We start from the raw sequence: 25644 nt of genomic DNA, 5'->3' as shown, positions 1-25644 counted from the left end.
AAATGTTACCTTTCTCACACTCCAACAGAATATAAAATATAATACAGTAATGTAATTATTCACCACAAAAATAATATATATGCCATTTTATGAATGCACCAGTTTATTATACCAATTTTGCAGTGCTTGTCATTAGACAGTTTTGTGTCTGTGGTCCCATGCACCGTGTAGCCTTGAGGGCCAAGTTTGTTGGACATTTTTGGCTGGTGATGAATTAACATGGGTAGGATTAAATTGCTGACACAAGAGACAATTGCACAAACCACTGGATTACATAAGGCAGGCCATCAAACAAAGGAAATAATAGAAACTATCGATGTATGTGAGCACTCAGTGAACACCTAATTGAGTCACTTCCTTAAGAACAGCACTGATGACATGACTACACCAACAGCATGTCTAGAGAAGCCTAGAAAAATATCCCCACTAATGTAATTGTAATATTTAGAATTGCTTTGTGGTTACTTCCTCGAATCTTTCACACAGTGTGGTGCAATGATTTTAATGCAGAAAAGTGCTCCTCTCCACAATGTGAAATCTGTTGCTCAATGGTTTCATGACTGTGAAGAACCCTTCTTTAATGGTAGGGCAGGAAATTCTCTAGCCTTGAACCCCAGTGAGGGATGTGATAGAGAGAGATCTAGGGAAAGAGTATCAGCCCACTCCTATGGCTGGAGGACACCATCCACTAGTCATGTGAAAATTTAGCCCATGAAACCACGAGGAATATATGTTATCACTTCCTAGACAGTTGTCGTAAAGTGAACAGGAGGGCCTGTTTTATAGTCTTGGTGTTAGGGGAAGCCAGCATATTTGAATGATGAGAAGTGTAAGTGTTCTTTGTGTACTTCTAAAATTGAAGTCTATTTGTCAATATGTCAATAATTTGCAGGACAATTTCATGCAATAATATAAAAATATATGATTATGAGCAACACTAGTAAATTTAGTGTTATGAAAGAATGGAAGCTCACAAGTGTATCAGAATTATACCATTATTATTACCTTATCAAATACATTTATAACTGATATATGGTCAGTGGCATAGGTATACCTGGAGAGGATTTCGGGGGTCAACACCCCTGCAACCCGGTCTGAGACCAGGCCTCATGGAGGATCAGGGTCTGATCAACCAGGCTGTTACTGCTGGCTGCACGCAAACTGACATATGAAGCACCATGGATTTGTGTTAACCTTTTTTCTTTCAACAAACCAGCCGTATCCCACCGAGGCAGGGTGGCCCAAAAAGAAAAACAAAAGTTTCTCTTTTCAAATTTAGTAATTTACACAGGAGAAGGGGTTACTATCTCCTTGCTCCCGGCATTTTAGTCGCTTCTTACAACACACATGGCTTACGGAGGAAGAATTCTGTTCCACTTCCCCATGGAGATAAGAGGAAATAAACAAGAACAAGAACTAGAAAGAAAATAGCAGAAAACCCAGAGGGGTGTGTATATATATGCTTGTACATGTATGTGTAGTGTGACCTAAGTGTAAGTAGAAGTAGCAATAAATAACAAAAAAGGCACAATACCGTGACTGGAACGATACACAAATAACCCGCACATAAAAGAGAGAAGTTTACGACGACGTTTCGGTCCGACTTGGACCATTGACAAAGTCACCATGTTTATGAGACAGAAAAAAGACACCAGCAATCCTACCATCATGTAAAACAATTACAGGCTTTCGTTTTACAATCACTTGGCAGGACGGTAGTACCTCCCTGGGCGGTTGCTGTCTACCAACCTACTACCTAGGTTGTGTTAACCATCTTTGATATTTATTGTTTTAATGTCACCTTTGCACCATTTACAGCATTTTTAGTTTATTTTTAAAAGTTTATACAGTAGTGTACTGTATATTGTAATAAACAGAATAGAGGAAATCAGCTCTAATAAACATTATTTAAGTATGTATACCGGTCAGAAAGCCCGTCGTTAGTCCGAATCATCAGTAAATGAGTACATCACTAAGTGAGGAGAGGTTGTATAATAAAATATAATCAGGAATAATTGGTCATGGTTTACGGTATCCCAACAATTGAATCAGACCTATCAAAAATCCATAAAACAAACTGGAGGGTGTGGGAGGACTTTACCTATCCTCAAGAAAGTCGGCAAAAATCAAATTATTTCTGCTACTTTGAGCCCAATTTCAAGCCAACTAAAATCATCTATATTTCAGTAGTATGTTTTCCATTCTATCAATTATTAGCAAGAAACAGCCAATAAAACCATAAAAGCCATTCTAGAAAACAATTCAAAATCACCATCATGCACCGTGGGGGGGGCAGGATTTTTTTTTATACTGTGCACACTCATCATGCAGACCTATTCTCTCCTATCTGGGCAAAATTTACCACTCACAGCTTATCTGAGCGAGCTGAGCTCATGACAGAACTACGTGAGGGACCCTGGCCTCAATGACATAATTCTATATGATAGCCACCGAAAGGGTTAATCACATCCCCAGGCCTCTCCTATTTAACACTTGCCCTCCATTTTGAATCCACACAAAAATCACTTTTACCCAATTTCTCAAATAATAAAATATAACAAAGAATGATTGGTCATGGTTCAGGTCATCCCAATAATTAAAGCAAGCCTGGTAAAAACCTATAAAACAGAATGAGGGGGGAGGGGGAGGGGAAAGTCCAACCCTTCCTCAGAAAAACAGCCAAAATATCAAATATTTCTGACACTATGATCCCTATTTTGAAGCTGCTTCTGGTCTGAAAATCGACCAAAATCACATCTATTTCACTTGTACATACATCTTTCGGGTAAGGTGACGTAATCTACTCCCTGCTTTAACTCAGTGTGGATTTTTTCACCGCCTGAAGATAGCCCAATAACTAATGATAACTGTTTGATTTTTAGGGCATAATTTTCATCTTATAGCCTCAAATGTTGCATTTTTAGGTCTTCAATAAGTTTAAACATTTTCTTGTGCACATCATTCACTCTCATGGCATTGACTCTCTCTCTCTTTCCTCATATATTTTAGATGTTTTGGTCCCACCACACTGTTCCTCTTATCTCCTTTAAACAAAATACAGTATTTCAACACTTACCTCACTACTCTCCTCTTCACTCTCTGATTCCTGTTTTTTTCGGCCTTTCGGTTTTCTTCCTCTATTAGACTTAGGTTTTCTTTGAGGTTCAGGCGCTGGCTCCTCCTCATCCTCCTCCTCAATAAGAGCAAAGAGATCACCATATTTTTTCTTCTGCGTTTCACTACACTGATTTTGGGCAGTCTGTAGAGTATCCTGCATTGTTTCTAATGCAAAAAATGTCGTTTGACCACAAGCTGTTCTTAAGTGGTTTAAGTGTGACAACACTTGATCCAATGGCACTGCATTGGCTTTTGTACTTTGGTTTCGTTTTCGTTTGTTTGGCGAGGGCTGTGGTTTATTATTGACTACATCATTAATGAGCTTAGCCATCTTGTCCTCATACCTCTGAACCCAGTACTGCAGGATAGTGGCTACTGTTGGATCTTCCACTCTGAACTCTCGAAGAAGTAGCGTTCTTAGCAGAATTTCAGATGGACTGTTAAGATAAAAAAGAATACTGTAGTCATGTTACCCATTAAAACAATAAATATAAAAAAAAAAATTAAACACACTGGGCATCTCCCACCAAGGAAGACTGACATCCTTCAGTCTCCTCCTTATTGTAACATTTTCAAGCCCATGCATCCCACCTGTTAAACAGTGTTTGTACCACTATACAGTACTCTGGCACACTATCCATGTAGGCAACAGGAGAAAAAAGTTCTTTGTCTCTAAAGATGCCCCAAAGCATACCCCACCTTTTTATCCAAGTCTATTCTCTGGTTCACTTTATAAACCCATTTGCCAACAAGTCTACATCCAAATGTCTGAATACTTTTACTATCTCCATACACCTTCCCTCCAATCTTATATCCAATCTTTCATTGCCTAATTTTGTTATTCTCATCAACTTGTTCTTTCCTATGTTTGCCTTTAGTTTCCTTCCTTTACATACCCTCTTAAATTCATCTACCAATCTTGGCAACTTCTCTTCAGAATCTCCCAAAAAAACCTTCTCATCAGTGAAGAGCAACTTGAACAATTCCCACTCTGTATCAGATTCGTTAACCTTTAACCCTTAAATGGTCCAAACGTATATATACGTTTTTTTCAACATCTGAAAGTATGTAAAAAAATGTAGATCTTCTTTTTTGTTTTACATTTGAAAACGTGTAAAAAATTTTATCTACATTTTTTTTGTTATATTTGAAAATATGTAAAAAAAAGTAGATCTACTTTTGTAGCACTACGAATTTGAATGTCGATCTGTTTGGACCGTTTAAGGGTTAATCCTCCACCTCTACCTAACACCCTAGTACTCGCTTCTTTAAAAAACCCTATCTATAAATAGGTTCAATAACCATGGGGATATAACATATCCCTGTCTAGGGCCTATTTTTACTGGATAATTATTTCCCCCCCTCTCTCTCCTGCATACCCTAACCTGAGCTTATCTGCATAAAAACACTTTACTGCTTTTAACCCTTTGAGAGTCCAAGAATTTTCAAAAAAAATTTTGCTATTTTTTCTTATGACATGGTAGAGAATCTTTTTCTGAAGGTAAAAAAACAAAAAGTATGACATTTCATGGAAAACTGACGAAACTGCATGCAAATTTTACTGTCAGCCATATTTAAGCACTGGAGATTTTGCCCACTTTGACTCCTATTTCAGGTCAATTACATTATTTCAGCCTACCAAATTCTTAGCTATTTTGCTAGTATTACTCCCTATTTTATTGAATGAGCACAAGTAAGTGCTCAATCAACTATTTCAACTACCCAATAAAGTGATCAGAAATTAGTAATTTGGTCAATTTCACACAAAGTTCAAAATATTCCAATTTCAAAATAGGGTCCAGAATAAACACCGCAGGCCTTCCTGGCACTAAAATAATATTTCCTCTGTTTATCAGTTACATTTCTAGGCTTTACAAATGAATTCCATTTTGATTTTTTATTTACATAAAGAATTTTTATTCACACCAAAAAATAGAAGATTTACTGTTATGCAATATTGTAATAACTGTATAAATAATATCAGCACATTTGTGAATGTATATTAGACCCACCAGTTGATGTGTATTGGATGCGAGATGTCATTTGTTTACTCTTGAACTTCGGCAAAAATTGAACATTTCCACTACTTTGAGCTCAATTTCAAGCTATTTTCAGTACTAAAACCAATAAAAATCATCTGTTTCTGTAATATATCTAACATTCTATTAAATGAGACCAAGAAACCGCGAATACAACTGTAAAAAAACATACAAAAAATACACCGCAAAGTCGGTGTTTTAATCCTAAAAACAGTCGCATTTTTTTCTCATTATGCACTGTGTGCTGCAGGATTTGTATTATATGGTGCACACTTACCACAGTGATGCACTCTCTCATATTTATGCCTAAATTTACCACTCGCAGCTTATGAGTGAGCTGAGCTCATGATGTAGATCTACGGCTTGGACCCTCAAAAGGTTAATAACCTATTACCTATTACATACATTGCAACACCTCCCACATTGCCACAATTACAAAACAAAATTTGAGAAAAAAAAAATGAAGGTAAAATCACAACAAGCAGGTTATGTACACATGAAATGCAGACTATCAGTAAACTACCAAACTATCTTTAAACCTACGATTCTCTCCGGAGCATCATAAGAATGTTGGACAGAGCTTCGCCATGAGTGTTGGTCACGGTGGCAGAATGTGAGGTAAACTTGAGCTTGGGCATCACAGACAAGCAACAATCCACAGGAATCTCATGGGCTTTGGCCAGTTGCCACAGAAATAGCTGTTCCACCGTCTCCCACTGCAAGCTCTTCTCTATAAAATGCATTCCAATAATCAGTTTATAAACAAAATCATTATCATCATTATCTTTACATTAAAAACCTGTGCTAAACCTGTATGGGTATACAGTCTTATAATCAATTACATATATTTTTATTATTACATTCATGGGGATGACTATACCTGTAGGAAAGGAAGGCTATATCCAATTCCTTGGATCAAGAGCCCATCACCAGCATCAAGGTTAGTAAGATAAAATATCCTGTATTTACAGAAATGCTGCATTATTTAAACCTGTGCCCTGCCTAAATTTCAGTGCATATTATGGAATTTAATATATTTGTTTGGAAATTTCCTTATGCTATGCTCTGCATTTTTGGGAAATAAATTTTCATTGTTACTGGGTTATTAATAAGAAAATTATTACAATCAGAGCAATATTTTAGTTTTTCAATATGAAGAGAGAGAGATTATAACTAATGGACATACAGATGTATGTCCATTGGTTATAATCTGTAACTTGCAACTCACAGTCTAACCGTTAATACAGAACTGCAGATGACAATTAGTAAACAAAGAAAAAAGTATTATTCAGTGATTAATGGTATTGTAAACCCCTCACTGAGCAGACTGGCTCCATTCTTGAAATTTGGCATGCATAGTAAAAATGCACTATGCAAAGCAAATAGCAAATAAATAAAACACTAAGTTACATTCCAAACATTTCAAAAATAATTCATCCCAAAAAATAAGCACAAGAGTAATGCACAACTTTCTAATTTATGACTGTCATGTTCTTAGGTTAAGCAGTACATCATACATCTCATCACAAGCTATCACCAGGTAAGCAATATAAAATGCCACTTTTCATATGTGAGTACCTGGTAAGAACCATAGCATGCTACTTCTCACATGAGTACCTGGCAAGCAGTGTGGCATGCCATTCCTCACATGTCAACACCTTGTAAACAGTATGGCATGCCATTCCTAACATGTGAGTATCTGGTAAGCAGTATGGCATGTCATTCCTAACATGTGGGTACCTGGTAAGAAGTATGGCATGCCAATCCTCACATGTCAACACCTGGTAAACATTATCGCATGCCATTCTTCACATCAACACCTGGCAAGCAGTGGGGCATGCCATTCCTCACACATGTGCACCAGATCAAGCAGTCTGGCATGCCATCTCATGTGTGAAAGCCTAATTAAAACATTCCACTGATAAAACTTCTTTCTAATGCCCCTTTGGTTCATCTTGTATCCGGTATCTTGTACATCATAATCATATTTGACCTGACCTTTCACTGCCCCTCTGTAACAAGAAATTCAGCTTGGACAGCCTTTCCTTACAGCTTAAGTCCTATCCCTGTGAGACCAGTCTGATGGCAAGCAGGTGAACTTTCTAAAGTTTATGTGCTTATATATAAGACATCCACAATGGTGTTACATTTCCTGGCTTAGCATGAATGAGGCTTGCTACAGAAAACATTCATTGTCAACATAAATTTTGAAGTAGTATTACACTGGGAATGTACACTTATACACAATGAATATACTCGAAAACCTGGTCCCAAATCTGCACACTACCACAACAATGTACGTACTTTAGTGAAATAATGGGAGAAGTTATAAAACAGATCTAGTGAAAAGCAGGGGGCACCATGGGTTTATATGTATATAAAGAGAACACTGTTAACATCTGTGGCCCAGATGTGGTAGATATCAGAAACAGTCAGAACAATTGAAGTAAAAACTGCTTGTGTGGATAAAAAGTAATGTAATTTTATGAGACTACCTAACTATTTAGGAAAAACCTGCTTCTATATATAAGGTAATCAATTTTTTTTTATTAACACATCGGCCATCTCCCACCAAGGCAGGGTGGCCCGAAAAAGAAAAACTTTCATCATCATTCACTCCATCACTGTCTTTCCAGAGGTGCACTTACACTACAGTTATAAAACTGCTACATTACCACCCCTCCTCAGAATGCAGACACTGTACTTCCCATCTCCAGGACTCTAAGTCCGGCCTGCTGGTTTCCCTGAATCCCTTCATAAATGTTTTAAAAATAATATCCATCATGAATAGTACTCATGAAACTGAACAACTGCAGGTGATACTGCATGCACTACTGTGTCCATTTTAAATCTTACAATTTGTAATACAGTAATGTGATTATCAAATACTGTAATATATATAAAAAAAAAAAGACTTCAGGAAATTTGAATACTCACCCAGTATTGTAGCAAAGGAGCTGTTGTCAAACATTTGTAAAGAACCCTGAAGTACCATGCACACCAGGTCATGTAGTTGTGAGGAGTCTAATCGTTCTAACACCAACTGTAATAATTCTGCATTCCCTCTCGTTTGTTTGGGGAAACTGTTATATATATCTGGAATAATCCAACTTAACACTCGAGGATCATCTTCACTACAGAGTCGCAAGTCCTTAATGATAAAACCAGCAAAATCCTTCTGTCCTGCAGCCTTGCACAGGTCACGATAGGTAAGGAAGGAACACTCATTATTTTCTTGGACTTTCTCTGTCTTTATGTTGGAGGCTTTGAGGAAATATAAAAAGTGGTAACCAACATGAAGGGTGATCTTGTGCATCTCTACCAACAGTAGTAGCAGAGGTTGTCTCCGATGATCATCCTCTGGTAGGGTGATGAGGTTGTCGAAGAGGACATACAAGGGACGCCCCAAGCTTTCTTGAATGCTCCTGAAACATTCAGAAATATTTTTTTTTTTTTTTCAACAAGTCGGTCGTCTCCCACCGAGGCAGGGTGACCCAAAAAAAATAAAGAAAATCCCCAAAAAGAAAATACTTTCATCATCATTCAACACTTTCACCACATTCACACATTATCACTGCTTTTGCAGAGGTGCTCAGAATACAACAGTTTAGAAGCATATACGTATAAAGATACACAACATATCCCTCCAAACTGCCAATATTGTTATCTCTCCTTTAAAAAAATTTAAAAAAGAAATGCATTTCAATATTCACAAGAAAAATATCAATTAAGCAGCAAAGAAATTATTTGTAATTCATTTCATAAAGATACTTAAAAGTTTCTGGCAAATAAAAATTAACCCTCAAAGCAATATAATAAGACTCCAAAATGGTTGGACCCTGAACCTCTGTGAAAGTCTCTATTTATTGGCAAGCTGGAGTCAGAACAAAGAATATGACAATAAGGAAACAAAAGTCTGACTAACATAAATACTGACAGTACTTGCCAAATAATGTAATCCTTGCAAGATAAATGAGATAGAAATAGAATGATGTTTTGAAACACAGCTCAAGCTCCTCCCCACATCATTCAATAATTCTTGGTATCAATCAACAGAATGTACATTAGCAAACCATTTTTTTTTTTACCAAAAAGCAAAATGGCTGATTCTTTGCTCAAGGGTAAAATTACAGAGCCAACCACTTAAGACATTATAGGACTGTATAATATTCAGTATCTCATGAAAGATCTTACTTTCTCCAATGTTATAACTCCCCTTATTAATGCTCTGAAATTCTTTCTGTAAACCACATGAATAAAAAACTTACCTCTTTAATTTTAGGATTCAAAATATTTTTCTTTAAAACATTCTCAGACAATGAATAGAACAAGAATATTTTTCTTCTTGAGCTAATTATTTTTACACAGTTGAGGGTAGTTTGTACTTTCTTACTAAATGTTACAAAATTAATTTGTTGACTTATGTTTCACCCAGTCTGGGTTAAATGTGAGAAAAAGGTTAGAACTTACTCGGCTGAAATATCCTGAGGCAAGAGAGAGGTACCTGGTGTTAAGTCATCTGCCAGAAGGTGACAAAGGCAAGTTGTCAAATTATTTACTTCTTCTTGATCTAGGTCTTCACTAAATATCAAATCACATAACTTCTGCAGCTGGTCACATCTGATAAAAAAAAAAAGGTAAAAAGGAAAAAATTAGCTTAAATCTTCTAACATTAAGTATTTTAATGAACAAATTAAGTTTTTTATGTAAAATAATTCCCTTGCATTACACATTAGTGGAATAAATACTATGAAATACTGTACAATACTTAAAATATTAAATTACAAAATTAAACTGCCTTCCCACTCTAGTGTAAAGTGGGGCAATAATGATGATGATGAATGATGTAATGTAAAATATCCTGTCTCATTTACTGGACTGATATAAAATATGAATCACTTTCTTCTTTAAGACTCCTTTAGGCTCTTATAGCCTACTCCATTGCCATTATGCAAATATAAAGTCATCCAAGTTCACATAAATACTTGTAGTTGGGAGAATATAATGGTATCCCACAAAAGATAATACAGAACACAGCTCGTAAATCTACAAAAAAAAATAAAAATAAAACTGCATTCCATATATCATGATTATAGATTTAATTTTTATAATGAATAAATACAGTACTTTGAGGTGCTAATGTTTTGAGTTGAAAATGATTAATTTTTTAAATATATTAACTCTATATTAAAGAAAAGAAAATGACGACTGTTCAAGAAAAGATTATTAATTTCAGTGTTCAGAGCATGACAGCAAGACTGAAGTTTCTGCATCATAAAAAACAAGCACTTCAAAGGTCTTTAATTTTTTGTGCTGCTGTAGGACTTGCAGTATGAATCAGTGTGTTGCACAAGCTGCACCTGTATTAAAGAAAAGACATGTGCAGAACAAATTTCTATTGTCACAACATTTTGCTCTATGTAGAGCTTAATCAAGAGCAACCTACTGCCACAATATAAGTTTGCTCTGCACCTGCTGGAAATTTGCCTTTGTATCCTGCATGAACAATAAAAACACACCTGTTTATATAGCCACACACGACATATTCATTTTGGTATACCAACCCACATTTTGCCTAAAAAGTACAGTGCCTCTACATTGTTAATTCCTCTCCACCTATTACTGCAATTCCAAAGATTAAATTAAATTTTAATTTGAAAAAGCAAATTCCTATATCTATTAATAACAGTAGTCAATGCAAAAAACCAAAAGAGTGTCAATTATTTTCTTACAAACTAAATTTCTCCACTTATAATACTTCCAATGAATAGGATCAGCTCTCCTCTTTGTATCCATTAATCGTAAAATAAATTAAGCAAATGAAATTAATGAAACGAGCTTAAAATGTTAATGAAACGAGCATTCACTTCTCACTTAATTCATCCACAGCAGTGACAGTGGAAAGTTCAGTAATGCATGATTTTCTTGACACATACAATTATGGTTAATTAGGCCAGGTATGATATACAGGTTAGGGTTACAAGTCCACTAATCAACATGAAATAGGGATCAATAAATTATATTTGTGTATTTTTTTAAGAAGATGACCATTTTACCAAATTATTCCACGATAGATTATCTGGCTTCAGTTATTTAAGGGAGCACCTCTGTTCCCTACCCTCGGATCTTATCTTTCATACAGTACACAGTGTGGCCTCATTTGGTTTCTACTATATTCTGATAACCACTTATTTCCCATATTTGCACTTTTCTACTTTTATCTGTCTCTTTCTACTTGGAAAGAGACAGGTAAAAGTTTATTAAGGCAATCTTAATCTTACCTACACATCTGTTTCCATGCCATAGCAACTCGCTCACCGACCCACCCTCAAAACAATTGCATTTTCCAGTCCATTACAGTGACAACTTTTCCAGTCTAAACAGAGACAAAAATAGCATATTAGTTCTAGATTAACCTAAACTAATATCAAAATTAAATATTAGCTATTCTAGATTAACTTATATTTGCACAGTAAAAAGAAATGAGCAAATTTACACAAAAGGACAAATTATATCTGGCAGCAGAAGAGACACTGTCGTCAGTTAAATGTTGGAAATCACACTTGTTTATGTTGGAGGACAAGTTGCAGTCACTCAGGCTATACCTAGGTTGGCATTCAACCCAGCACTAGCTCATCATGACTATAATGACAAGCACTGATAAGATACCCATAACATTTTATCCTCTTATGAACTGCTCGACTTATTGTTGGGGAGATCCCTCAGTTCATAGACATACAACCCTTAGCACTGACTCATAGCATTCTGTTAATTCTAAAGTCCTTTGTAGTACAGTACAGTATTACAAAAATTTAGGCTGGACGAAAAATTATATAAATACAATAATTCACTAAATATTTCAAATAATGTCCTCAGTTAGCAACTTTATTTACTGTTATCAAGTTGAAGACAAAATCCAATTTATTTGGATTAAACACAAGTTTTGCATGTTTTCATGTAACAATAAATTTCATCAAATCACTTGTACATGATCTCAAAAATAGCTAATCAATACAATAATAGAAGTACAGTGGACCCCCGCATAACGATTACCTCCGAATGCGACCAATTATGTAAGTGTATTTATGTAAGTGTGTTTGTATGTGTATGTTTGGGGGTCTGAAATGGACTAATCTACTTCACAATATTTCTTATGGGAACAAATTCGGTCAGTACTGGCACCTGAACATACTTCTGGAGTGAAAAAATATCGTTAACCGGGGGTCCACTGTATTAGCACAGATGCCCACAGTGAAAAATTCAGTTTGACTGGATCATTCTTCCAACAGTGGATCAGGCAGGCAGTAATTCATACTAGACTAAGAACTACTTTTGAAACTACTTCTCAGAAAAATAATGAAGTACAGTACATTATCTCAGCTGTGACAGATATGTGGGTCAGTGGGCTAAGAGCAATAACAGCCTGGTTGACTAGACAACAACCAGGTAAGCTAGGCCCAGAGCTGGGCTGTGAGAGTAGTAAAACTCTCAAAATCTCACTAAACTGATATGGCAAAAAATATCTAGCCTGTTATAAAGCAAGAATCTCAGTCCAGCTACTCTTAATTATTATTATTTCATTCATAGGGAGCACTAAACCTGTAGAGGCTATATGGCACCAAGCAAGTGGAGGGCGCTCAATTCAAGTAACTGGAGCACATCCAAGGCTACTTTGAAATATCTGATATTTTCCAATTAATTAAACATTTAAGATCCACCAACATAAAGAAGAAAACAGAATTGCTTTGAGACTTGCAACACTAAAATAAAATTCACAACCAAGAAGCAAGAAAGTGTCTTAATCTGCCATGTGTACAAATACAAAGTCAAGCAATTTTACTTGTTCATTTAAGTCAATTAATTTACAATAAAAACTACTCAACATAATGGCTCTGGACTTTTTTTTGGAATGATAATAACAATTTTCAGTTTAACCATTCACAAATTTACATTTCCATAGCAAACCATATACAGTACAACATCAGCAGTTTGGCAATCAATTCTTTGGAAAATATAAAGCTTAGATTATTAATTACCAGTTGACTAAGAAAGAGCGAGTTGTCTGAACCTGCTACCACTTCGGCTTACCTTAGCATGTTGTACTTTGAAAATGGAGACTGTATCTCATTGTACATTCAAAACTTCTTTTGTTTTCACTATATCATGGACTTCTTTATGCTTTGTAATTCAGTTATGTTCCTGTACCTACCAAACTATAATTAGTGATCATAAGTAGTCTGGATATAGGTAGTAGGTTGGTAGACAGCAACCACCCAGGGAGGTACTACTGTCCTGCCAAGTGAATGTAAAATGAAAGCCTGTAATTGTTTTACATGATGGTAGGATTGCTGGTGTCCTTTTTTTCTGTCTCACAAACATGCAAAATTTCAGGTACGTCTTGCTACTTCTACTTATACTTAGGTCACACTACACGTACATGTACAAGCATATATATACATACATACCCCTCTGGGTTTTCCTCTGTTTTCTTTCTAGTTCTTGTTCTTGTTTATTTTCTCTTATCTCCATGGGGAGGTGGAACAGAATCCTTCCTCCGTAAGCCATGCGTGTTATAAGAGGCAACTGAAATGCCGGGAGCAAGGGGCTAGTAACCCCTTCTCCTGTATATATTACTAAATGTAAAAGGAGAAACTTTCGTTTTTCCTTTTGGGCCACCCTGCCTCGGTGGGATATGGCCAGTGTGTTGAAAGAAAGAAAGTAGTAGTCTGGACATGGGTTGGTTCTAAGCATTCTAGATAGCTGATGCTTTACTGTAGAATCATTAGTTTTACAATTTCACCTCAATGCTATACATTTAATAATGCACATCAATAACTACAAAGATAATGATAACCTTCACTTTACTCTATATACATTTCATTAACAACCTGAAGCTTACCATGTTACCATAGCAACAAGCAATCATACTTCCCATGTGCCTTAAGTCAATTAACCAGATACAAATGTAGCCTAGGCTATAATAAGATTATTGCCATCAATTTTTGAGTAATCAGTGGCAATTTTAATAACTCAATTAGGCAGTTGATAAGGGTAAGAAGAAAGTCAAGAAACACTACCATATTAACATTTTCTAATGGAACACCTTACTTATGAGTTTAGGTTGATTAATTAAACAGCAATATCTATTTTTTTCATATTAATTAGTAATGCATATGTCATATGTTGCTTGGTAAGTCACGTTTAGGAATGCATGGATAAATATAAGGACAGACTTATCATGACATGAGCTTCTTATCCACAAGATATTGTATAACCAATCCCAAAAGACCAGAACCTTGGGCAGGTAACGAAAACTTAATTTTTTTTTTTTTCAACAAGTTGGTCGTCTCCCACCGAGGCAGGGTGACCCAAAAAAGAAAGAAAATCCCCAAAAAGAAAATACTTTCATCATCATTCAACACTTTCACCACACTCACACATTATCACTGCTTTTGCAGAGGTGCTCAGAATACAACAGTTTAGAAGCATATACGTATAAAGATACACAACATATCCCTCCAAACTGCCAATATCCCAAACCCCTCCTTTAAAGTGCAGGCATTGTACTTCCCATTTCCAGGACTCAAGTCCAACTATAAGAAAATAACCGGTTTCCCTGAATCCCTTCACTAAATATTACCCTGCTCACACTCCAACAGATCGTCAGGTCCCAAGTATCATTCGTCTCCATTCACTCCTATATAACACGCTCATGCACGCTTGCTGGAAGTCCAAGCCCCTCGCCCACAAAACCTCCTTTACCCCCTCTTTCCAACCCTTTCGAGGACGACCCTTACCCCTCTTTCCTTCCCCTATAGATTTATATGCTTTCCATGTCATTCTACTTTGATCCATTCTCTCTAAATGATCAAACCACCTCAACAACCCCTCTTCTGCCCTCTGACTAATGCTTTTATTAACTCCACACCTTCTCCTAATTTCCACACTCCGAATTTTCAGCATAATATTTACACCACACATTGCCCTTAGACAGGACATCTCCACTGCCTCCAACCGTCTCCTCGCTGCTGCATTTACCACCCAAGCTTCACACCCATATAAGAGTGTTGGTACTACTATACTTTCATACATTCCCTTCTTTGCCTCCATAGATAACGTTTTTTGACTCCACATATACCTCAATGCACCACTCACCTTTTTTCCCTCATCAATTCTATGATTAACCTCATCCTTCATAAATCCATCCGCCGACACGTCAACTCCCAAGTATCTGAAAACATTCACTTCTTCCATACTCCTCCTCCCCAATTTGATATCCAATTTTTTTCTTTATCTAAATCATTTGATACCCTCATCACCTTACTCTTTTCTATGTTCACTTTCAACTTTCTACCTTTACACACATTCTCAAACTCATCCACTAACCTTTGCAATTTTTCTTTAGAATCTCCCATAAGCACAGTATCATCAGCAAAAAGTAACTGTGTCAATTCCCATTTTGAATTTGATTCCCCATAATTTAATCCCACCCCTCTCCTGAACACTCTAGCATTTACTTCTTTTACAACCCCATCTATAAATATATTAAACAACCATGGTGACATTACACATCCCTGTCTAAGACCTACTTTTACCGGGAAGTATTCTCCCTCTCTTCTACACACCCTAACCTGAGCCTCACTATCCTCATAAAAGCTCTTTACAGCATTTAGTAACTTACCACCTATTCCATAAACTTGCAACATCTGCCACATTGCTCCTCTATCCACTCTATCATATTCCTTTTCTAAATCCATAAATGCAATAAAAACTTCCCTACCTTTATCTAAATACTGTTCACATATATGCTTTGGAGTGAGATTAACAAGTTAAGAAAGCCTAGAGAACAAATGGATTTGTCAGTTAAAAATAGGAGAGGAGAGTTATTAAATGGAGAGTTAGAGGTATTGGGAAGATGGAGGGAATATTTTGAGGAATTGTTAAATGTTGATGAAGATAGGGAAGCTGTGATTTCGTGTATAGGGCAAGGAGGAACATCATCTTGTAGGAGTGAGGAAGAGCCAGTTGTGAGTGTGGGGGAAGTTCGTGAGGCAGTAGGTAAAATGAAAGGGGGTAAGGCAGCCGGGATTGATGGGATAAAGATAGAAATGTTAAAAGCAGGTGGGGATATAGTTTTGGAGTGGTTGGTGCAATTATTTAATAAATGTATGGAAGAGGGTAAGGTACCTAGGGATTGGCGGAGAGCATGCATAGTTCCTTTGTATAAAGGCAAAGGGGATAAAAGAGAGTGCAAAAATTATAGGGGGATAAGTCTGTTGAGTATACCTGGCAAAGTGTATGGTAGAGTTGTTATTGAAAGAATTAAGAGTAAGACGGAGAATAGGATAGCGGATGAACAAGGAGGCTTTAGGAAAGGTAGGGGGTGTGTGGACCAGGTGTTTACAGTGAAACATATAAGTGAACAGTATTTAGATAAGGCTAAAGAGGTCTTTGTGGCATTTATGGATTTGGAAAAGGCGTATGACAGGGTGGATAGGGGGGCAATGTGGCAGATGTTGCAGGTGTATAGTGTAGGAGGTAGGTTACTGAAAGCAGTGAAGAGTTTTTACAAGAAGAGTGAGGCTCATGTTAGAGTATGTAGGAGAGAGGGAGATTATTTCCCAGTAAAAGTAGGCCTTAGACAAGGATGTGTGATGTCACCGTGGTTGTTTAATATATTTATAGATGGGGTTGTAAGAGAAGTAAATGCGAGGGTCTTGGCAACAGGCGTGGAGTTAAAAGATAAAGAATCACACATAAAGTGGGAGTTGTCACAGTTGCTCTTTGCTGATGACACTGTGCTCTTGGGAGATTCTGAAGAGAAGTTGCAGAGATTGGTGGATGAATTTGGTAGGGTGTGCAAAAGAAGAAAATTGAAAGTGAATACAGGAAAGAGTAAGGTTATGAGGATAACAAAAAGATTAGGTGATGAAAGATTGGATATCAGATTGGAGGGAGAGAGTATGGAGGAGGTGAATGTATTCAGATATTTGGGAGTGGACGTGTCAGCGGATGGGTCTATGAAAGATGAGGTGAATCATAGAATTGATGAGGGGAAAAGGGTGAGTGGTGCACTTAGGAGTCTGTGGAGACAAAGAACTTTGTCCTTGGAGGCAAAGAGGGGAATGTATGAGAGTATAGTTTTACCAACGCTTTTATATGGGTGTGAAGCATGGGTGATGAATGTTGCAGCGAGGAGAAGGCAAGTGGAAATGTCATGTCTGAGAGCAATGTGTGGTGTGAATATAATGCAGAGAATTCGTAGTTTGGAAGTTAGGAGGAGGTGCGGGATTACCAAAACTGTTGTCCAGAGGGCTGAGGAAGGGTTGTTGAGGTGGTTCGGACATGTGGAGAGAATGGAGCGAAACAGAATAACTTCAAGAGTGTATCAGTCTGTAGTGGAAGGAAGGCGGGGTAGGGGTCGGCCTAGGAAAGGTTGGAGGGAGGGGGTAAAGGAGGTTTTGTGTGCGAGGGGCTTGGACTTCCAGCAGGCATGCGTGAGCGTGTTTGATAGGAGTGAATGGAGACAAATGGTTTTTAATACTTGACGTGCTGTTGGAGTGTGAGCAAAGTAACATTTATGAAGGGGTCCAGGGAAACCGGCAGGCAGGACTTGAGTCCTAGAGATGGGAAGTACAGTGCCTGCACTCTGAAGGAGGGGTGTTAATGTTGCAGTTTAAAAACTGTAGTGTAAAGCACCCTTCTGGCAAGACAGTGATGGAGTGAATGATGGTGAAAGTTTTTCTTTTTCGGGCCACCCTACCTTGGTGGGAATCGGCCAGTGTGATAATAATAATAATAAAAAAATATATGCTTCAATGTAAACACTTGATCTACACATCCCCTACCCACTCTGAAGCCTCCTTGCTCATCCGCAATTCTACATTCTGTCTTACCTCTAATTCTTTCAATTATAACTCTACCGTATACTTTTCCTGGTATACTCAGTAAACTTATTCCTCTATAATTTTTACAATCTCTTTTGTCCCCTTTCCCTTTATATAAAGGGACTATACATGCTCTCTGCCAATCCCTAGGTACCTTCCCCTCTTTCATACATTTATTAAACAAAAGTACCAACCACTCCAACAATATATCCCCCCCTGCTTTTAACATTTCTGTCATGATCCCATCAGTTCCAGCTGCTTTACCCCCTTTCATTCTACGTAATGCCTCACGTACCTCCACCACACTTACATTCTGCTCTTCTTCACTCCTAAAAGATGGTATACCTCCCTGGCCAGTGCATGAAATTACCGCCTCCCTTTCTTCCTCAACATTTAAAAGTTCCTCAAAATATTCTCGCCATCTACCTAATACCTCCCTCTCCCCATCTACTAACTCCCCTACTCTGTTTTTAACGGACAAATCCATACTTTCCCTAGGCTTTCTTAACTTGTTTAACTCACTCCAAATTTTTTTTCTTATTTTCATTAAAATTTCTTGACAGTGCCTCTCCCACTCTTTCATCTGCTCTCCTTTTGCACTCTCTCACCACTCTCTTCACCTTTCTTTTACTCTCCATATACTCTGCTCTTCTTATAACACTTCTGCTTTGTAAAAACCTCTTGTAAGCTACCTTTTTCTCTTTTATCACACCCTTTACTTCATCATTCCACCAATCACTCCTCTTTCCTCCTGCCCTCACCCTCCTATAACCACAAACTTCTGCCCCACATTCTAATACTGCATTTTTAAAACTATTCCAACCCTCTTCAACCCCCCACTACTCATCTTTGCACTAGCCCACCTTTCTGCCAATAGTCGCTTATATCTCGCCCGAACTTCCTCCTCCCTTAGTTTATACACTTTCACCTCCCTCTTACTTGTTGTTGCCACCTTCCTCTTTTCCCATCTACCTCTTACTCTAACTGTAGCTACAACTAAATAATGATCTGATATATCAGTTCCCCCTCTATAAACATGTACATCCAGGAGCCTACCCATCAACCTTTTATCCACCAATACATAATCTAACAAACTACTTTCATTACGTGCTATATCATACCTTGTATATTTATTTATCCTCTTTTTCATAAAATATGTATTACGTATTACCAAATTTCTTTCTACACATAGCTCAATTAAAGGCTCCCCATTTACATTTACCCCTGGCACCCCAAATTTACCTACTACTCCCTCCATAACATTTTTACCCACTTTAGCATTGAAATTCCCAACCACCATTACTCTCACACTTGATTCAAAACTCCCCACGCATTCACTCAACATTTCCCAGAATCTCTCTCTCTCCTCTACACTTCTCTCTTCTCCAGGTGCATATACGCTTACTATAACCCACTTTTCACATCCAATCTTTATTTTACTCCACATAATCCTTGAATTTATGCATTTGTAGTCCCTCTTTTCCTGCCATAGCTTATCCTTCAACATTATTGCTACTCCTTCTTTAGCTCTAACTCTATTTGAAACCCCTGACCTAATCCCATTTATTCCTCTCCATTGAAACTCTCCCACCCCCTTCAGCTTTGTTTCACTTAAAGCCAGGACATCCAGTTTCTTCTCATTCATAACATCCACAATCATCTCTTTCTTATCATTTGCACAACATCCACGCACATTCAGACTTCCCACTTTGACAATTTTCTTCTTCTTATTCTTTTTAGTAATCTTTACAGGAAAAGGGGTTACTAGCCCATTGTTCCCGGCATTTTAGTTGACTTTTACAACACGCATGGCTTACGGAGGAAAGATTCTTATTCCACTTCCCCATGGATATAAAAGGAAAAGTAATAAGACCAAGAACTATTAAGATAAAATCAAAGAAAACTCAGATGAGTGTGTATAAATAAACATGTACATGTATGTGTAGTGTGACCTAAGTGTAAGTAGAAGTAGCAAGACGTACCTGTAATCTTGCATATTTATGAGACAGACAAAAGACACCAGCAATCCTACCATCATGTAAAACAATTACAGGCTTTCGTTTTACACTCACTTGGCAGGACGGTAGTACCTCCCTGGGTGGTTGCTGTCTACCAACCTACTACCTACTTACCTACTACCTACTTAATATACTAACAAAATTAAAACAATGATTAAAAAAACTGCAAACCCACTATCAAATGCAATTGTACTGAAAAATTAATCTATAAATTTACTATTTCAAATTAAGTAGCCTTAAAGCATTTTTAAGCAAAAATAAAACTATTTGTTTTTCATGTCAAACACAGCCTATGGCCAAACCAACCCACTTCTACAACCCTACTTCCACTTCATGAATTATACCTTTTATTTCATCATTAATAATTTTTCATTCATTAGGCTATTGTCTACATAATATTTACACAACATATTAACCTCAAAGATGATACTTCCACCACCCTAAACCTCTGTGCTGAAACATTCAACAGAAATATTTGAATCTACACACAAGCACAGCACCACTTGACAAACTTTTGTCTTTCTACATAAACCTCAACATACTGGGTACTTTCTTTTTCTCACCTATTAAGTGATTTATCTTATTTTTTAGTTCCATCTACTGGCACATCCATTCCAAAGTATTTGAACACACACTCTTCCACCACACTCCTTCTTTCCAATATGAGCAATCTAATTCCCTTATTTTCCTACACAGAGTGAGCAGGATAATATTTTGTGAAGGGATTCAGGAAAACCGGTTAGCCGGACCTGAGTCCTGAAGGTGGGAAGTACAATGAGGGGTTTGGGATATTGGCTGTTTGGAGTGACATCTAAACTGTCGTATCCGGGCACCTCTGCAAAAACAGTGAATATGTGTGAGTGATGGTGAAAGTGTTGAATGATAGTGAAAGTTTTCTTTTTTGGGTCAACCTGCCTTGGTGGGAGACAGATGACATTTTTTTTTTTTTTTTTTTTTTATTATCACACTGGCCGATTCCCACCAAGGCAGGGTGGCCCGAAAAAGAAAAAACTTTCACCATCATTCACTCCATCACTGTCTTGCCAGAAGGGTGCTTTACACTACAGTTTTTAAACTGCAACATTAACACCCCTCCTTCAGAGTGCAGGCACTGTACTTCCCATCTCCAGGACTCAAGTCCGGCCTGCCGGTTTCCCTGAATCCCTTCATAAATGTTACTTTGCTCACACTCCAACAGCACGTCAAGTATTAAAAACCATTTGTCTCCATTCACTCCTATCAAACACGCTCACGCATGCCTGCTGGAAGTCCAAGCCCCTCGCACACAAAACCTCCTTTACCCCCTCCCTCCAACCCTTCCTAGGCCGACCCCTACCCCGCCTTCCTTCCACTACAGACTGATACACTCTTGAAGTCATTCTGTTTCGCTCCATTCTCTCTACATGTCCGAACCACCTCAACAACCCTTCCTCAGCCCTCTGGACAACAGTTTTGGCAATCCCGCACCTCCTCCTAACTTCCAAACTACGAATTCTCTGCATTATATTCACACCACACATTGCCCTCAGACATGACATCTCCACTGCCTCCAGCCTTCTCCTCGCTGCAACATTCATCACCCACGCTTCACACCCATATAAGAGCGTTGGTAAAACTATACTCTCATACATTCCCCTCTTTGCCTCTAAGGACAAAGTTCTTTGTCTCCACAGACTCCTAAGTGCACCACTCACTCTTTTTCCCTCATCAATTCTATGATTCACCTCATCTTTCATAGACCCATCCGCTGACACGTCCACTCCCAAATATCTGAATACGTTCACCTCCTCCATACTCTCTCCCTCCAATCTGATAGTCAATCTTTCATCACCTAATCTTTTTGTTATCCTCATAACCTTACTCTTTCCTGTATTCACCTTTAATTTTCTTCTTTTGCACACCCTACCAAATTCATCCACCAATCTCTGCAGCTTCTCTTCAGAATCTCCCAAAAGCACAGTGTCATCAGCAAAGAGCAGCTGTGACAACTCCCACTTTGTGTGTGATTCTTTATCTTTCAACTCCACGCCTCTTGCCAAGACCCTCGCATTTACTTCTCTTACAACCCCATCTATAAATATATTAAACAACCACGGTGACATCACACATCCTTGTCTAAGGCCTACTTTTACTGGGAAAAAATTTCCCTCTTTCCTACATTCTCTAACTTGAGCCTCACTATCCTCGTAAAAACTCTTCACTGCTTTCAGTAACCTACCTCCTACACCATACACTTGCAACATCTGCCACATTGCCCCCCTATCCACCCTGTCATACGCCTTTTCCAAATCCATAAATGCCACAAAGACCTCTTTAGCCTTATCTAAATACTGTTCACTTATATGTTTCACTGTAAACACCTGGTCCACACACCCCCTACCTTTCCTAAAGCCTCCTTGTTCATCTGCTATCCTATTCTCCGTCTTACTCTTAATTCTTTCAATTATAACTTTACCATACACTTTACCAGGTACACTCAACAGACTTATCCCCCTATAATTTTTGCACTCTCTTTTATCCCCTTTGCCTTTATACAAAGGAACTATGCATGCTCTCTGCCAATCACTAGGTACCTTACCCTCTTCCATACATTTATTAAATAATTGCACCAACCACTCCAAAACTATATCCCCACCTGCTTTTAACATTTCTATCTTTATCCCATCAATCCCGGCTGCCTTACCCCCTTTCATTTTACCTACTGCCTCACGAACTTCCCCCACACTCACAACTGGCTCTTCCTCACTCCTACAAGATGTTATTCCTCCTTGCCCTATACACGAAATCACAGCTTCCCTATCTTCATCAACATTTAACAATTCCTCAAAATATTCCCTCCATCTTCCCAATACCTCTAACTCTCCATTTAATAACTCTCCTCTCCTATTTTTAACTGACAAATCCATTTGTTCTCTAGGCTTTCTTAACTTGTTAATCTCACTCCAAAACTTTTTCTTATTTTCAACAAAATTTGTTGATAACATCTCACCCACTCTCTCATTTGCTCTCTTTTTACATTGCTTCACCACTCTCTTAACCTCTCTCTTTTTCTCCATATACTCTTCCCTCCTTGCATCACTTCTACTTTGTAAAAACTTCTCATATGCTAACTTTTTCTCCCTTACTACTCTCTTTACATCATCATTCCACCAATCGCTCCTCTTCCCTCCTGCACCCACTTTCCTGTAACCACAAACTTCTGCTGAACACTCTAACACTACATTTTTAAACCTACCCCATACCTCTTCGACCCCATTGCCTATGCTCTCATTAGCCCATCTATCCTCCAATAGCTGTTTATATCTTACCCTAACTGCCTCCTCTTTTAGTTTATAAACCTTCACCTCTCTCTTCCCTGATGCTTCTATTCTCCTTGTATCCCATCTACCTTTTACTCTCAGTGTAGCTACAACTAGAAAGTGATCTGATATATCTGTGGCCCCTCTATAAACATGTACATCCTGAAGTCTACTCAACAGTCTTTTATCTACCAATACATAATCCAACAAACTACTGTCATTTCGCCCTACATCATATCGTGTATACTTATTTATCCTCTTTTTCTTAAAATATGTATTACCTATAACTAAACCCCTTTCTATACAAAGTTCAATCAAAGGGCTCCCATTATCATTTACACCTGGCACCCCAAACTTACCTACCACACCCTCTCTAAAAGTTTCTCCTACTTTAGCATTCAGGTCCCCTACCACAATTACTCTCTCACTTGGTTCAAAGGCTCCTATACATTCACTTAACATCTCCCAAAATCTCTCTCTCTCCTCTGCATTCCTCTCTTCTCCAGGTGCATACACGCTTATTATGACCCACTTCTCGCATCCAACCTTTACTTTAATCCACATAATTCTTGAATTTACACATTCATATTCTCTTTTCTCCTTCCATAACTGATCATTTAACATTACTGCTACCCCTTCTTTTGCTCTAACTCTCTCAGATACTCCAGATTTAATCCCATTTATTTCCCCCCACTGAAACTCTCCTACCCCCTTCAGCTTTGTTTCGCTTAGAGCCAGGACATCCAACTTCTTTTCATTCATAACATCAGCAATCATCTGTTTCTTGTCATCCGCACTACATCCACGCACATTTAAGCATCCCAGTTTTATAAAGTTTTTCTTCTTCTCTTTTTTAGTAAATGTATACAGGAGAAGGGGTTACTAGCCCATTGCTAGTGCTCTCTTCACTTTGCTCTTCTCTGTTATTTTAAACTTCAGTCACTTACACAACCTTCTAAACTGCCCCACCAACTCGTTACTTCTCTTCAGAATTTCTGAATCTTTAAATAGCACTGTCATCTACAAACAGCACTTGTAACAACTGCTACTTTACATCAAATTAGTTCATGCTAGCATTCACTTCACAGAAAATATTCCCCATTTATCATACATCCAGTACCTTGCTCTCCTCATAATGGAATGGGTGGCATTTGGCTGGAGCTTCCAACCACATGCCACCATTCTATAAATACACAACACTTTTCATATCTATTATTACTTTTCAAAATACACAATTTTTTTTTTTAACACACCAGCTGCCTTCCACTGAGACAGGGTGACTCAAAAAAGAAGAAAACTATAAAGTTTTTTTAATACATTGGCTGTCTTCCACTAAGGAAGGGTGGCCCAAAAAAAAGAAACACTTTCACCATCATTCAGACATAATCAGTCTTTGCAGAGGTGCTCCAATACAATAGTTTAGATGTCACTCCAAACGGCCAATAACACAAACCCTCTTTTAAATTGCTGGCACTGTACTTCACACCTCCAGGACTCAAGTCTGGCTAACAGTTTTCCTGATTTTTTTTTTCAACAAGTTGGCCGTCTCCCACCGAGGCAGGGTGACCCAAAAATGAAAGAAAATCCCCAAAAAGAATACTTTCATCATCATTCAACACTTTCACCTCACTCACACATAATCACTGTTTTTGCAGAGATGCCCAAAATACAACAGTTTAGAAGTATATACAATATATCCCACCAAACTGCCAATATCCCAAACCCCTCCTTCAGAGTGCAGGCATTATACTTCCCATTTCCAGGACTCAAGTCCGGTTATATAAAATAACCGGTTTCCCTGAATCCCTTCACTAAATATTACCCTGCTCACACTCCAACAGCTCGTCAGGTCCCAAATACCATTTGTCTTCATTCACTCCTTTCTAACACGCTCACGCATGCTTGCTGGAAGTCCAAACCCCTCGCCCACACCTCCTCCTTTACCCCCTCCCTGCAACCTTTTCGAGGACGACCCCTACCCCGCCTTCCTTCCCCTACAGATTTATATGCTCTCCATGTCATTCTACTTTGATCCATTCTCTCTAAATGACCAAACCACCTCAACAAACCCTCTTCAGCCCAACAGCTCACCAGGTCCCAAAAACCATTCATCTCCTTTCACTCCTATCTAACACACACACATATACCTGCTGCATGTCCAAGCCCCTCACACACAAAACTTCTTTTACCCCCCTCCCTCCATCCTTTCCTAGGATGACCCCTACCCCTCCTCCTCTCCACTACAGATTTATACACCCTCCAAATCATCCTACTTTGCTCCAGC

The 25644-nt window shown here is 38.0% G+C and overlaps 1 protein-coding gene across 3 annotated transcripts in view; it reads right to left on the bottom strand.

Moving 5' to 3' along the window:
- The window catches only part of IntS3 (integrator complex subunit 3), a 58468-nt gene that overhangs the window by 6769 nt on the left and 26055 nt on the right, over window positions 1-25644 (bottom strand). For all 3 annotated transcript variants that reach the window (XM_053773004.2, XM_053773006.2, XM_053773005.2), the window contains exons 10-13: window positions 9627-9776; window positions 8094-8581; window positions 5700-5886; window positions 3077-3554 (exon numbers count right to left, since the gene is read on the bottom strand). In XM_053773004.2, coding sequence (XP_053628979.1) covers window positions 3077-3554; window positions 5700-5886; window positions 8094-8581; window positions 9627-9776 — 1303 coding nt within the window. The remainder of the gene's footprint in view (window positions 1-3076; window positions 3555-5699; window positions 5887-8093; window positions 8582-9626; window positions 9777-25644) is intronic.

This window comes from Cherax quadricarinatus, chromosome 9 (assembly GCF_038502225.1).
Source record: "Cherax quadricarinatus isolate ZL_2023a chromosome 9, ASM3850222v1, whole genome shotgun sequence".
NCBI lineage: Eukaryota > Metazoa > Arthropoda > Malacostraca > Decapoda > Parastacidae > Cherax > Cherax quadricarinatus.
Note: the sequence above shows the minus strand (reverse complement) of the source record. Positions and strands in the feature narration are given on the sequence as shown.